General features: G+C 52.1%; 1 protein-coding gene across 1 annotated transcript in view; it reads left to right on the forward strand.

Annotated features, from left to right (window-relative positions):
• The window catches only part of CDC14A (cell division cycle 14A), a 117,000-nt gene that overhangs the window by 62,344 nt on the left and 40,123 nt on the right, over positions 1-14,533 (forward strand). Inside the window, exons 9-10 of the mRNA XM_075615491.1 lie at positions 7,021-7,159; positions 13,265-13,424. Of these exons, the coding sequence (XP_075471606.1) occupies positions 7,021-7,159; positions 13,265-13,424 (299 nt within the window). The remainder of the gene's footprint in view (positions 1-7,020; positions 7,160-13,264; positions 13,425-14,533) is intronic.

Below are 14,533 nucleotides of genomic sequence, written 5' to 3' on the forward strand. Positions count from 1 at the left end.
TTGGTGTAAAATGCCCTGACCTGAAGGTATCTAAGAAATTCTGTGTTGGGAATGCCAGTTTCTGACTGTAATAGATCAAACGGTTTAATGGTGTCGCGTCCCTCCAGGTCTTTTAGTTTGTGGAACCCCCTGTTTTGCCAAAGTGTGAAGTTTTTGCCAACTAAACCCGGAGCAAAGTCTGGATTCCCGTATAATGGGGCCATTAAAGTGTGTTTAGAGGTTAATGAGTGATTAGTTTTGGCTGCTTCCCAGACCGACAGTGAGTTGAGCACGGAGGACAGAGGATCCTTTAGGTCTTTCAGTCTAGCTTTTGGGTACCAAATTAGGTTTTCGATTGCAAGCGGGGCGCAGACCTCCTTCTCTAATGCCACCCAGCTTCTCAGCTCTGGATTCCCATGCCACTGTGTGATTTGGCATAATTGGGCCGCTTTATAGTATGCCAACAAACTCGGCACTGCCAGGCCTCCTGTCTCCCTGGATCGTTGCATAATTGTCATTTTTACCCATGGTGTTTTATTTTGCCAAATAAATTTTGTGACTGAATTTTGTAGTTCTTTAATCTCTGATCGTACCACTGGTATCGGAAGAGTTTGAAAGAGGTATAATAAGCGTGGGAGAAGGTTCATCTTAACACAGTAGATTCTACCAATCCAGGAAATTCCGTAAGTGGACCATAATTTGAGCTCCTTTGTTAAAGCCCGTAGGAGCTGTGGATAATTTGCCTGATAGAGAGTGGAGCTCTGTTTAGTAATATATACCCCTAGATACTTTATCTTTTTCGGCTGCCATTGAAATTTAAAATTAATTTCTAATAATTTCTCCATGTCTCTCGGCAAATTCAGACTGAGCGCCTCTGATTTAGCCTGATTGATCTTAAAACCCGATATGCTACTAAATTTTTCCAGTAGGGCGAACAGATTGAGTAGAGAGGTGAGTGGCTTTGTCAATGACAGGATAATGTCATCAGCGTATAGCGCCACCTTGTGTTCTTGTGACATCATTTGGATTCCGGCGATGTCCGGGTTGCTACGAATGTGCGCTGCTAGCGGTTCCACGCATAAGGCGAACAACAGGGGCGAAAGTGGGCAGCCCTGTCTGGTTCCGCTTTTGATATTAAACAGCTCTGATGGGAAGCCTTGGTGTACTACCTTGGCTGCCGGGGTTGTGTATAATGCTTTAATTGCCCCTAATATTTTCCTTCTGAACCCAAATGCTCCAAGCGTAGACTCCATGTATGGCCAGTCAATCCTGTCGAAGGCTTTCTCCGCGTCTAAGCTTAGTGCTATGCCACGGATCCCGTTGGCATTAATGAAATCAATAATATCTATTATTCTTCTGGTGTTATCGGCCGCTTGTCTATCCCTAATAAAACCAACCTGGTCTGGGTGAATAAGCCTTCGCAGGACCGCACTCAATCTATTAGCCAGTAGTTTAGAATAAATTTTAATGTCTGAATTGATTAATGATATCGGCCTGTAACTTTGGCAATTTGTGGGATCTTTGTCCTTCTTATGTATTAAGGATATCGACGCCTGGAGCATGTGTGCCGTGAAGGGTTCCCCCGACAGTACCCCATTGAACATTTTGAGCATGTGCGGCGCTAAAACCCCTACAAATTTTTTATAATATAGATTGGAAAATCCATCCGGGCCTGGGGCCTTGGAGGGTTTTAGGTTCTTAATAACCCCTATCAACTCCTCTAATGAAAAATCCTTCTGGATCGCCTCGTGCTTCAATCTGCTCAGCCTAGGGAGATCCGCTTCTCTCAGGAAAGTCTGGAGTGTGGCGCTAGTTTTTGTGCTATGTGCAACCTTCTCCCCGTTATATAACTGCTCATAAAAAAGTCTAAACTCTTCCACTATTTGTTTAGGGTTGGAGGACATATCTCCTGTTTTGGTCTTGATTGCCTGAATGTTATAGTTTGGCTGCTTATTGCGGATCCGGTTAGCTAGCATGGTGTCCGGCTTGTTGGCTTTTTCAAAGAATTTCCTCTTTGTCCAGCCCATGTCCCTCTCGGCCCGGGAAGTAAGGAGGAGGTTAAGTTCAATCCTTACATCCTTCAACTCCTTTAAGATATCCCCTCCACCTGATCGGCTATGGAGTATGGAGAGCTCATGTAGCCTCTTATATAGTTGGGTCAATTTGGCCTCCATTAGCTTCTTTCGTCTTGCTGCAAGACTGATCAACGTTCCCCTCAGCGTGGCTTTGTGGGCTTCCCATAACGTTATTTGTGAATCCACTGTACCCCTGTTTAGTGAGAAAAACTGTCTAATCTCATCTTTAATTGTCTGCTCAATTTCTGGGATCTTAATCAGGGATTCATTTAGTTTCCAATTTGCTCCGGGACTAATTGGTCTAATTTGTGTGCATCGCAGCTCTATTGATGCATGGTCCGACCATGTAATGTCATGGATTATAGTGTCGGATATTTGGGGGACCATTCTGCCCGAGACAAAGAAGTTGTCGATCCTACTATAACTGTCGTGGGGATGTGAGTAAAATGAGTAACTACGTTCGCCGGGATGCTGCTCCCTCCAGATGTCAACCAGACAACCTCTCCGTAGTCCTTCCAGCAGTGCTGTGACTCCTGCCTGTCTATCTCGCTCTTGTCTAGGGGATCTATCAATGCGGGGGTCCAGAACTTTATTAAAGTCTCACGCTACTATAACGTTTCCGACTGCCCAACTTTGAAGTTTAAGGAAAAATGCGTCAAAGAACTGTGGGTCACGCTCACATGGGGCGTAAACGCATGCTAGGGTCACCCTGCAATGTTGCAGAAGACCCACTATGATGAGATATCGATCCTCTGGGTCACGCTTTATTCGTTCAACCTCAAACGGGACTCGGTTGTGAAATAGTATAGCGACCCCTTTTTTCTTTTCTTTAGCTGAAGCGAGGTAAAATCGTCTGAAGTTTTTGTCTATGAACCCTGGATTTTTACTTGAGCTATAGTGTGTCTCTTGGAGGAAGAGAACGTCCGATTTCCGGCGTTTAAATTCTGCGAAGGCTATTCTACGCTTTTGTGGGGAATTAAAGCCCTTAACATTTTGTGATATGAACGTCAGTGCCATGGGTGTGTGTATATGGAGTCTAGGTCAGTAGCAGAAGGATATAACCTACCCGGGCCTCGTGTCTGCGAATACTGCCGGTGACGGCTGAGTTGAATCCAGCTTGTCTTTGCCTTTGCTTTTCCTCTGGGGAGGTCTGAAGGTGGGGGGGGGGGGGGAGACAGCGGGGGGGGGGGAAACAAAAAACACAGAACCACACAACATTCACACATAAAACCAGATTGATCCTAGACGACCTATGGTTTTCTGCCTGGGAATAGCAGTCACGCCTTGGACTCTCCCTCCCTCCTGTCCAGGCTCGTGGGGGGTGATTCTCCCCACGCCTTCCCAGGTCTTTGACTGAGCCACGGTATAGGACCGCAGCCCTGTCAGAAAGGCACATGCCAACAGGCGGGGACGAGGGCATTCATCTGCCCCCCCGCCGGCGATGCAACAGTAGCTGTATAATCAGTAAACTAACTACAGTAGTAGCCAAAACTTAACCCATACTAACTATTGAGCACTCACTTGTCAACGTAGCTGTGTATTTAACTGCCCTATACTGCCTAAAGTGGCTCTCACTTGCTACCCCCTTAACTGTGTAAAGGTGTCAGCCTAAACTGCGGTTGACCCTGTCTCCCTTTGAAGTTTCAATACCTATCACTATATTTATATATCTAACCATATATAACATTTTTTAAAACTTTTAAACCGGTTCCCCTAGCCCCCTCCCCCCAACCGGATCGCACCCGCGCCCCTGCAAGAATCTCCCCCCCCCCCTTATCTAAAGAGCTGCCGAGCTTAATCCCAGCCGTTAGAGCTCAGCCAGTCCCGGGACCTGTCACGTTGTTGTGTCCCTTCCGGGATCTTGTCCCTTTTTCCAGCTTCTTCGCGGGGGAGTGCGCGTACCCCCTAAGAATCCCCTCCGTTGCCTTCCATGGCTGTCAGTGGGACTCATCCGCTTCCGTGGCTTTCACTTCCGGGTTGTCCATGGTCTGGGTGGGTCCGCCCCCTGACGTCATCGCGGCAACGTCCTCATATCCGCCCGCGAGCAGCAGAGAGGGAAGGCGTGTCCTGCTGGTGGAGCCGAGCGGAGCTCCCAGACTTCGCGCCAACATTGCTCCTCCATTGCTTTTTCGCACTTCTTCACCAACCTGACCCTCGTGTGCTGCTGGGCCGCCATCTTGGTGAGTGGAAACGTTCATCTGTTCAGATTTTTATTTTTTCCCTCTTTTGTCCTGTCCGCTCTGCTGTGGCTGGTCCAGCTTTTGTTAAGCTGACCGGGTCATCGGGTGATTCGCAGGTGGGACGAGGGGGGGACGGAGGGGAGCGGGGCCGTGCCGAAGGGGAGGGGGGGGGGAACCGGAGGAGGCAGGGGGAAGCCATTCAACGTGGCCTTCCCATCCTCACCCCCACCTTCAATGGCCAACGGGGGGGGGCAGGCCAGCGCCCTGGGCAGGCAACATCCCGCAACTGTGAGTATTGTCCTGAACCTCAGACTGGTCTCGACGGACCTGCTTTGTCTCTCCGCTGACCGTTCGCTGCTCCCACTCTCCTCCACTCAGCGGGACGGGGAGGGTATGTCTCAGGTGCCTCTGGCAGCTGCAGCGTGTCCGGGAGCCCCAGCCTCTTCAGGAACTCTGGCCCCTCAGCTAGATGTTTCAGAGCCTGGGTCCGGCCGTTCTGCACTACGACCAGCGCAAAAGGGAAGGCCCACCTGTATCTGATCTCCTTGTCTCTGAGGAGTTTAGTGATGGGTTGGAGGGCCCTCCTTCACGCTAGTGTGACTGGGGAAATGTCCTGAAAGATGGCCATTTCTATCCCCTCGAATGGCACCAGTGGGGTAGCCCTGGTCAGACGGCAGATTTCCTCCTTGGTGGTGAAATGATGCAGGCGGAGTATGATATCTCTGGGAGGATTATTGGGCAATGGGCGGCCTCGCAGTGCGCGGTGACACCGATCCATAACTAATTCGGCCTCAGATTTCCCTGGCATTATAGATGTCATCCACCTGTTAATCAGCCGCTCAGGGTCCAGGATTTCCTCCGGTATGCCCCTGACCCGTAGGTTGTTCCGCCTGTCCCGGTTTTCACTGTCTTCGTGGCGTTCCTCCAGCTCGGCCACCCTCCGCTCCAGCCTAGCAATTTGGGCTCCCATCTCTCCTTGGCATTTGGAAGTCTCCTCCACCCTCTCCTCCAGTGCGTTCGTGCGGTTACCAATGCCCAGTATGTCCTTTCTCAGCTGGTCCACCTCCCCTCGGAAGAAGGTCTTTAAGTCGGAGAGTAACTGTGCAATCTCCTGTTTGAGGGAACTCGTGGGCTCCTCCGTAGTCAACTCTATCTCCGGTGCGGAGTCAGAGTCAGATGCCGCCATATTAGCCGTTTCTCTGGGCTTTTTTTGCGCCGGTGAAATAGGTGCGCACATCTACCCTCTGCTTGGGCTTTTTGCGGGTCGCTGCCATTCTTTTGTGTCCAGCGCTGTTAGCTGAATCAAGGGTGAGGTTTTATTTTGGGTTTTTATGGGTTTTTGTCACTTTATTTTACTAAATATCGCCAGCGGGACACGGAGCACTCAGATCAAGCCTCCATCTCCGATCCCGTCGCGCATGCGCCTTCCACCCTCCTCTCTGTTACACACAGACGCCCGCTCTGCGGCACTCCCCCTCCTCTCTGTTACACACAGACGCCCGCTCTGCAGGGCTCACCCTCCTCTCTGTTACACACAGACGCCCGCTCTGCGGCACTCACCCTCCTCTCTGTTACACACAGACGCCCGCTCTGCGGCGCTCACCCTCCTCTCTGTTACACACAGACGCCCGCTCTGCGGCACTCACCCTCCTCTCTGTTACACACAGACACTCGCTCTGCGGCACTCACCCTCCTCCCTGTTACACACAGACGCCCGCTCTGCCGCACTCACCCTCCTCCCTGTTACACACAGACGCCCGCTCTGCGGCACTCACCCTCCTCTCTGTTACACACAGACGCCCGCTCTGCGGCACTCACCCTCCTCTCTGTTACACACAGACGCCCGCTCTGCAGCACTCACCCTCCTCTCTGTTACACACAGACGCCCGCTCTGCGGCACTCACCCTTCTCTCTGTTACACACAGACGCATCCTCTGCGGCACTCATCCTCCTCTCTGTTACACACAGACACCCGCTCTGCGGCGCTCACCCCCCTCTCTGTTACACACAGACACCCGCTCTGCGGGGCTCACCCTCCTCTCTGTTACACACAGACGCCCGCTCTGCGGCACTCACCCTCCTCCCTGTTACACACAGACGCCCGCTCTGCGGCACTCACCCTCCTCCCTGTTACACACAGACGCCCGCTCTGCGGGGCTCACCCTCCTCCCTGTTACACATAGCGCCCGCTCTGAGGCACTCACCCTCCTCTCTGTTACACACAGACGCCCGCTCTGCGGGGCTCACCCTCCTCTCTGTTACACATAGACGCTCGCTCTGCGGCACTCACCCTCCTCTCTGTTACACACAGACGCCCGCTCTGCGGCACTCACCCTCCTCTCTGTTACACACAGACGCCCGCTCTGCGGCACTCACCCTCCTCTCTGTTACACACAGACGCCCGCTCTGCGGGGCTCACCCTCCTCCCTGTTACACACAGACGCCCGCTCTGCGGCACTCACCCTCCTCTCTGTTACACACAGACGCCCGCTCTGCGGGGCTCACCCTCCTCCCTGTTACACACAGACGCCCACTCTGCCGCGCTCACCCTCCTCTCTGTTACACACAGACGCCCGCTCTGCGGCACTCACCCTCCTCTCTGTTACACACAGACGCCCGCTCTGCGGCACTCACCCTCCTCTCTGTTACACACAGATGCCCGCTCTGCGGGGCTCACCCTCCTCCCTGTTACACACAGACGCCCGCTCTGCGGCACTCACCCTCCTCTCTGTTACACACAGACGCCCGCTCTGCGGGGCTCACCCTCCTGTTTCGTTTCCCCGTAGCCGGCCTGGGCAGGACTGGATCCCTGATCTCCTGCTACATCATGAAACACTACAGGTTCACACACGCCGAGGCCATCTCCTGGCTCCGAATATGCCGTCCCGGCTCTATCATCGGACCCCAGCAGCACTTCCTGGAGGAGTGAGTATGCCGCGGCAACACAGATCCCCAGGAGGTCCCTAACTTCCGTTTCCCCTCTACAATGGGGGTGAAAGGGGAGCGCCATATATACTAATATATGAAACCCCTCCGGTACTGAGAGAGCTAGAATGAGGTGAGAGAGTTAGAATGAGGAGAGAGAGAGAGAGAGAGTTAGAATGAGGAGAGAGAGAGAGTTAGAATGAGGAGAGAGAGAGTTAGAATGAGGAGAGAGAGAGTTAGAATGAGGAGAGAGAGTTAGAATGAGGAGAGAGAGAGAGAGAGAGTTAGAATGAGGAGAGAGAGAGTTAGAATGAGGAGAGAGAGAGAGAGAGAGTTAGAATGAGGAGAGAGAGAGAGTTAGAATGAGGAGAGAGAGTTAGAATGAGGTGAGAGCGTTAGAATGAGGAGAGAGAGTTAGAATGAGGTGAGAGAGTTAGAATGAGGTGAGTTAGAATGAGGTTAGAGAGTTAGAATGAGGAGAGAGAGAGAGTTAGAATGAGGAGAGAGAGAGAGAGTTAGAATGAGGAGAGAGAGAGAGAGAGAGTTAGAATGAGGAGAGAGAGAGTTAGAATGAGGAGAGAGAGAGTTAGAATGAGGAGAGAGAGTTAGAATGAGGTGAGAGCGTTAGAATGAGGAGACAGAGTTAGAATGAGGTGAGAGAGTTAGAATGAGGTGAGTTAGAATGAGGTTAGAGAGTTAGAACGAGGAGAGAGAGTTAGAATGAGGTGAGAGAGTTAGAATGAGGAGAGAGAGTTAGAATGAGGTGAGAGAGTTAGAATGAGGTGAGAGAGTTAGAATGAGGTGAGAGAGTTAGAATGAGGAGAGAGCGTTAGAATGAGGAGAGAGCGTTAGAATGAGGAGAGAGCGTTAGAATGAGGAGAGAGAGTTAGAATGAGGTGAGAGAGTTAGAATGAGGTGAGAGCGTTAGAATGAGGAGAGAGCGTTAGAATGAGGAGAGAGCGTTAGAATGAGGAGAGAGCGTTAGAATGAGGAGAGAGCGTTAGAATGAGGAGACAGCGTTAGAATGAGGAGAGAGAGTTAGAATGAGGTGAGAGAGTTAGAATGAGGTGAGAGAGTTAGAATGAGGTGAGAGCGTTAGAATGAGGAGAGAGAGTTAGAATGAGGAGAGAGCGTTTGAATGAGGAGAGAGCGTTTGAATGAGGAGAGAGAGTTAGAATGAGGTGAGAGAGTTAGAATGAGGTGAGAGAGTTAGAATGAGGTGAGAGAGTTAGAATGAGGAGAGAGAGTTAGAATGAGGAGAGAGAGTTAGAATTAGGTGAGAGAGTTAGAATGAGGTGAGAGAGTTAGAATGAGGTGAGAGAGTTAGAATGAGGTGAGAGAGTTAGAATGAGGTGAGAGAGTTAGAATGAGGGAGAGAGTTAGAATGAGTGAGAGAGTTAGAATGAGGCGAGAGAGTTAGAATGAGGCGAGAGAGTTAGAATGAGGCGAGAGAGTTAGAATGAGGAAAGAGAGAGTTAGAATGAGGAAAGAGAGAGTTAGAATGAGGAAAGAGAGAGTTAGAAAGAGGCGAGAGAGTTAGAATGAGGCGAGAAAAGTTAGAATGAGGTGAGAGAGTTAGAAAGAGGAGTGAGAGAGTTAGAATGAGGTGAGAGAGAGTTAGAATGAGGTGAGAGCATTATAATGAGGAGAGAGAGTTAGAATGAGGTGAGAGCGTTAGAATGAGGTGAGAGCGTTAGAATGAGGTGAGAGAGTTAGAATGAGGCGAGAGAGTTAGAATGAGGTGAGAGAGTTAGAATGAGGAGAGAGAGTTAGAATGAGGAGGGAGAGAGAGAGTTAGAATGAGGAAAGAGAGAGTTAGAATGAGGAGAGAGAGAGTTAGAATGAGGAGAAAGAGTTAGAATGAGGAGAGAGAGTTAGAATGAGGAGAGAGAGTTAGAATGAGGAGAGATAGAGTTAGAAAGAGGAGTGAGAGACTTAGAATGAGGTGAGAGAGTTAGAATTAGGAAAGAGAGAGTTAGAATGAGGAGAGAGAGAGTTAGAATGAGGAGAGAGAGAGTTAGAATGAGGAGAGAGAGAGTTAGAATGAGGAGAGAGAGAGTTAGAATGAGGAGAGAGAGAGTTAGAATGAGGAGAGAGTTAGAATGAGAAGAGAGAAAGTTAGAATGAGGAGAGAGAAAGTTAGAATGAGGAGAGAGAAAGTTAGAATGAGGAGAGAGAGTTAGAATGAGGAGAGAGAGTTAGAATGAGGAGAGTTAGAATGAGGAGAGTTAGAATGAGGAGAGTTAGAATGAGGAGAGTTAGAATGAGGAGAGTTAGAATGAGGAGAGTTCGAATGAGGAGAGTTCGAATGAGGAGAAAGAGAGTTAGAATGAGGAGAGAGAGAGTTAGAATGAGGAGAGAGAGAGTTAGAATGAGGAGAGAGAGAGTTAGAATGAGGAGAGAGAGAGTTAGAATGAGGAGAGAGAGTTAGAATGAGGTGAGAGAGTTAGAATGAGGTGAGAGAGTTAGAATGAGGTGAGAGAGTTAGAATGAGGTGAGAGAGTTAGAATGAGGAGAGAGAGTCAGAATGAGGAGAGAGAGTTAGAATGAGGGGGGAGAGAGAGTTAGAATGAGGAGAGAGAGAGTTAGAATGAGGAGAGAGAGAGTTAGAATGAGGAGAGAGAGAGTTAGAATGAGGAGAGAGAGAGTTAGAATGAGGAGAGAGAGAGTTAGAATGAGGTGAGAGAGAGTTAGAAAGAGGAGTGAGAGAGTTAGAATGAGGTGAGAGAGAGTTAGAATGAGGAGAGAGCGTTAGAATGAAGTGAGAGAGAGTTAGAATGAGGAGAGAGCGTTAGAATGAGGAGAGAGAGAGTTAGAATGAGAGGGGGGAGAGAGAGAGAGTTAGAATGAGGAAAGAGAGAGTTAGAATGAGGAGAGAGAGTTAGAATGAGGAGAGAGAGTTAGAATGAGGAGAGAGAGTTAGAATGAGGAGAGATAGAGTTAGAAAGAGGAGTGAGAGAGTTAGAATGAGGTGAGAGAGAGAGTTAGAATGAGGTGAGAGAGAGTTAGAATGAGGTGAGAGAGAGTTAGAATGAGGCGAGAGAGTTAGAATGAGGCGAGAGAGTTAGAATGAGGAGAGAGAGAGTTAGAATGAGGAGAGAGAGAGTTAGAATGAGGAGAGAGAGTTAGAATGAGGAGAGAGAGAGAGAGTTAGAATGAGGAGAGAGAGAGTTAGAATGAGGAGAGAGAGAGTTAGAATGAGGAGAGAGAGTTAGAATGAGGAGAGAGCGTTAGAATGAGGAGAGAGAGTTAGAATGAGGAGAGAGCGTTAGAATGAGGAGAGAGCGTTAGAATGAGGAGAGAGTAGGTGCTGGGTTCCGGGGCTGTTGTGAGATGGACCTGCACAGACATGCTCCGCACTATGTAATTACCGTTTCGAGGTAACACCGTGTCCCCGTACGAGTGTCAAATGGAAAGTTTTTGTGGCAGCCGAAGGTCAGATTCAGGGCGCTGGCCGCGCATGAGTTTGAGGGCGCTGGGTGCGTGAGGCCGGGGGTCAGATTCAGGGCGCTGGGTGCGTGAGGCCGGGGGTCAGATTCAGGGCGCTGGGTGCGTGAGGCCGGGGGTCAGATTCAGGGCGCTGGCCACGCATGAGTTTGAGGGCGCTGGGTGCGTGAGGCCGGGGGGCAGATTCAGGGCGCTGGCTGCGTGAGGCCGGGGGTCAGATTCAGGGCGCTGGCTGCGTGAGGCCGGGGGTCAGATTCAGGGCGCTGGGTGCGTGAGGCCGGGGGTCAGATTCAGGGCGCTGGGTGCGTGAGGCCGGGGGTCAGATTCAGGGCGTTGGGTGCGTGAGGCCGGGGGGCAGATTCAGGGCGCTGGCTGCGTGAGGCCGGGGGTCAGATTCAGGGCGTTGAGTGCGTGAGGCCGGGGGTCAGATTCAGGGCGCTGGGTGCGTGAGGCCGGGGGTCAGATTCAGGGCGCTGGCCGCACAAGGGTCAGTTTCAGGGCGCTCGTGAGTCCGGGGGAGGACAGATTGAGGGTGCTGGCCGCGTGAGGCCGGGGGTCAGATTGAGGGCGCTGGCCGCGTGAGGCCGGGGGTCAGATTGAGGGCACTGGACGCGCGAGGCCGGCTGACAGATTGAGGGCGCTGGACGCGAGTCCGGGGGACAGATTGAGGGGCGCTGGCCGCGTGAGGCCGGGGGACAAATTGAGGGCGCTGGCCGCGTGAGGCTGGGGGACAGATTGAGGGCGCTGGCCGCGCGAGGTCGGGGGACAGATTGAGGGCGCTGGACGCGTGAGGTCGGGGGACAGATTGAGGGCGCTGGACGTGTGAGGCCGGGGGACAGATTGAGGGCGCTGGACGCGTGAGGCCGGGGGACAGATTGAGGGCGCTGGACGCGTGAGGCCGGGGGACAGATTGAGGGCGCTGGCTGCGCGAGGTCGGGGGACAGATTGAGGGCGCTGGCCGCACGAGGCCGGGGGACAGATTGAGGGCGCTGGACGCGCGAGGACAGGGGACAAATTGAGGGCGCTGGACGCGCGAGGCCGGGGGACAGATTGAGGGCGCTGGACGCGCGAGGCCGGGGGACAGATTGAGGGGCGCTGGACGTGTGAGGCCGGGGGACAGATTGAGGGCGCTGGACGCGCGAGGCCGGGGGACAAATTGAGGGCGCTGGACGTGTGAGGCCGGGGGACAGATTGAGGGGCGCTGGACGCGTGAGGCCGGGGGACAGATTGAGGGCGCTGGACGCGTGAGGCCGGGGGACAGATTGAGGGCGCTGGACGCGTGAGGCCGGGGGACAGATTGAGGGCGCTGGCTGCGTGAGGCCGGGGGATAGATTGAGGGCGCTGGCCGCGCGAGGCCGGGGGACAGATTGAGGGCGCTGGACGCGCGAGGCCGGGGGACAGATTGAGGGGCGCTGGCCGGGGGACAGATTGAGGGCGCTGGATGCGCGAGGCCGGGGGACAGATTGAGGGCGCTGGACGCGTGAGGCCGGGGGACAGATTGAGGGCGCTGGCCGTGCGAGGCCGGGGGACAGATTGAGGGCGCTGGCCGCTTGAGGCCGGGGGACAGATTGAGGGCGCTGGACGCGTGAGGCCGGGGGACAGATTGAGGGCGCTGGGTGCGTGAGGCCGGGGGACAGATTGAGGGGCGCTGGGTGCGTGAGGCTGGGGGACAGATTGAGGGCGCTGGACGCGCGAGGCCGGGGGACAGATTGAGGGCGCTGGATGCGTGAGGCCGGGGGACAGATTGAGGGGCGCTGGACGCGTGAGGCCGGGGGACAGATTGAGGGCGCTGGACGCGCGAGGCCGGGGGACAGATTGAGGGCGCTGGCCGCGTGAGGCCGGGGGACAGATTGAGGGCGCTGGCCGCGCAAGGCCGGGGGACAGATTGAGGGCGCTGGACGCTCGAGGCCGGGGGACAGATTGTGGGCGCTGGACGCACGAGGCAGTGAATACAGAGTTACAATGTCTTCATGGTGATTACACTGACACTGTTACACTGTTTGTTTGTTATAATGTCTTAATGATAATACACTGACACATTGTGACTGTCAGTGTATCAACATCAGCACGTTGTAATGTAGTTTCATGTTAATACACTGATAGTGTTATATTGTGTCTGCTAGTTACAATGTTATTGTGTTGATACACTGGTAGTGTTACACTGTGTCTGCTTGTTACAGTGTATTTGTGTTGATACACTGATAGTGTTACACTGTCTCTGCTTGTTACAGTGTATTTGTGTTGATACACTGATAATGTTACACTGTGTCTGCTTGTTACAGTGTATTTGTGTTGATACACTGATAGTGTTACACTGTGTCTGCATGTTACAGTGTATTTGTGTTGATACACTGATAGTGTTACACTGTGTCTGCTTGTTACAGTGTATTTGTGTTGATACACTGATAGTGTTACACTGTGTCTGCTTGTTACAGTGTATTTGTGTTGATACACTGATAGTGTTACACTGTGTCTGCTTGTTACAGTGTATTTGTGTTGATACACTGATAGTGTTACACTGTGTCTGCTTTTTACAGTGTATTTGTGTTGATACACTGATAGTGTAACACTGTGTCTGCTTGTTACAGTGTATTTGTGTTGATACACTGATAGTGTTACACTGTGTCTGCCTGTTACAATGTCCTCGTGTGTTCCCAGGAAGCAGACCTGGCTGTGGGTTCAGGGCGACATTTACAGATCCAAACAGAAGCAAACTCAGCTGGAGGATGGGACTGTCACCCGGATCCTGTCTGACTTTGAGGATCTGTCTGTGGGTCGGAGCCTGAACCGGTGGCAGAGCGTGGAGAGAGCAGGAGAGGCAAGTATCCCTTTACCCTTGACCTACCCCTCTACATACATACTGTAAAGCAAAGCTATAATGAGTATGACCATATTCATGGGAAAAAGCTTTTCTCTGGGGGGGCCTATTAGAAATGACAGCGAGAGTGTGAACATTGACAGCACTCAGCACTATAAACGGTGTATATAACCTGGTGACACATGGAGGAATATTCCCGTAATATCTTCTTATCACAGCCGACCGCAGCTTCTATAACCTCATAATGACTGGCAGGAATTCCCGCTGTCACCGCCCCCCCTGCACTGCGCCCCCGTCACCTGGTACCCGCCAGATCTCGGCATTGTCCACATTCTGAGTATGTGACCGTCTCTGATTATAAGCAGCACCGCTCTGCCGTGGCGCCGTCCTGGCACTCTCACCCGGGCTTAAAATAGCTGTGCGCTCGGCGAGCCACACACAAGTGCGCAGATAACGGGATGAAGACCTCACGCTGCTATCCCCCTGCCAGCGTTAACCCCTTCCTTGCAAATGTATCAGGAGATCTTTGCTACCCCTTGCCATGCCAGGGGGGCCTGCGTTTCATTGCTCTGGCAGCGAAGGAGTTACCCAAAAGCTACACCCAATGTGGGCACATTCCCCACCCCCCACAACCCCCCACCACCAAAAAAGAATTCAAAGGGTTAATAGTGTACCCCCACTGGTATGGCTCCAGGGAACTCTCGCCGGGGAGAGGCTCGCGGTTGCCGTATTTCTATTCTCGGCGAGAAGTGCATCTCGCCATTTTCGGCGTTAAGTCAGTGTGCGTTGCGATTTTGTTTACCGCTCGGTGCATCGGCGGCGAGCCCCGACTCAGCACAAATATCACGGAGAATGCAGTATATTCTTCTTGTATTAGAAGGTGGGGCGGACGCAGAAGTGCAGACTGGGGCTGGGTTCTGATGGGTCAGTATATAAGCTGACTGGGTGCATGGGTTCTAAGTTTATGGAATGGTGTAGGTTCTGTATATAGAATGACGTTCTGTGGGGGTGTCTGTATATTATATCCAGTGTGTGTGTGTGTGTGTGTGTGTGTGTGTGTGTGTGTGTGTGTGTATATATATATGTATATGTGTGTGTACCTTTCGGGG

The sequence above is a fragment of the Ascaphus truei genome, chromosome 10, assembly GCF_040206685.1.
Source record: "Ascaphus truei isolate aAscTru1 chromosome 10, aAscTru1.hap1, whole genome shotgun sequence".
Lineage (NCBI taxonomy): Eukaryota > Metazoa > Chordata > Amphibia > Anura > Ascaphidae > Ascaphus > Ascaphus truei.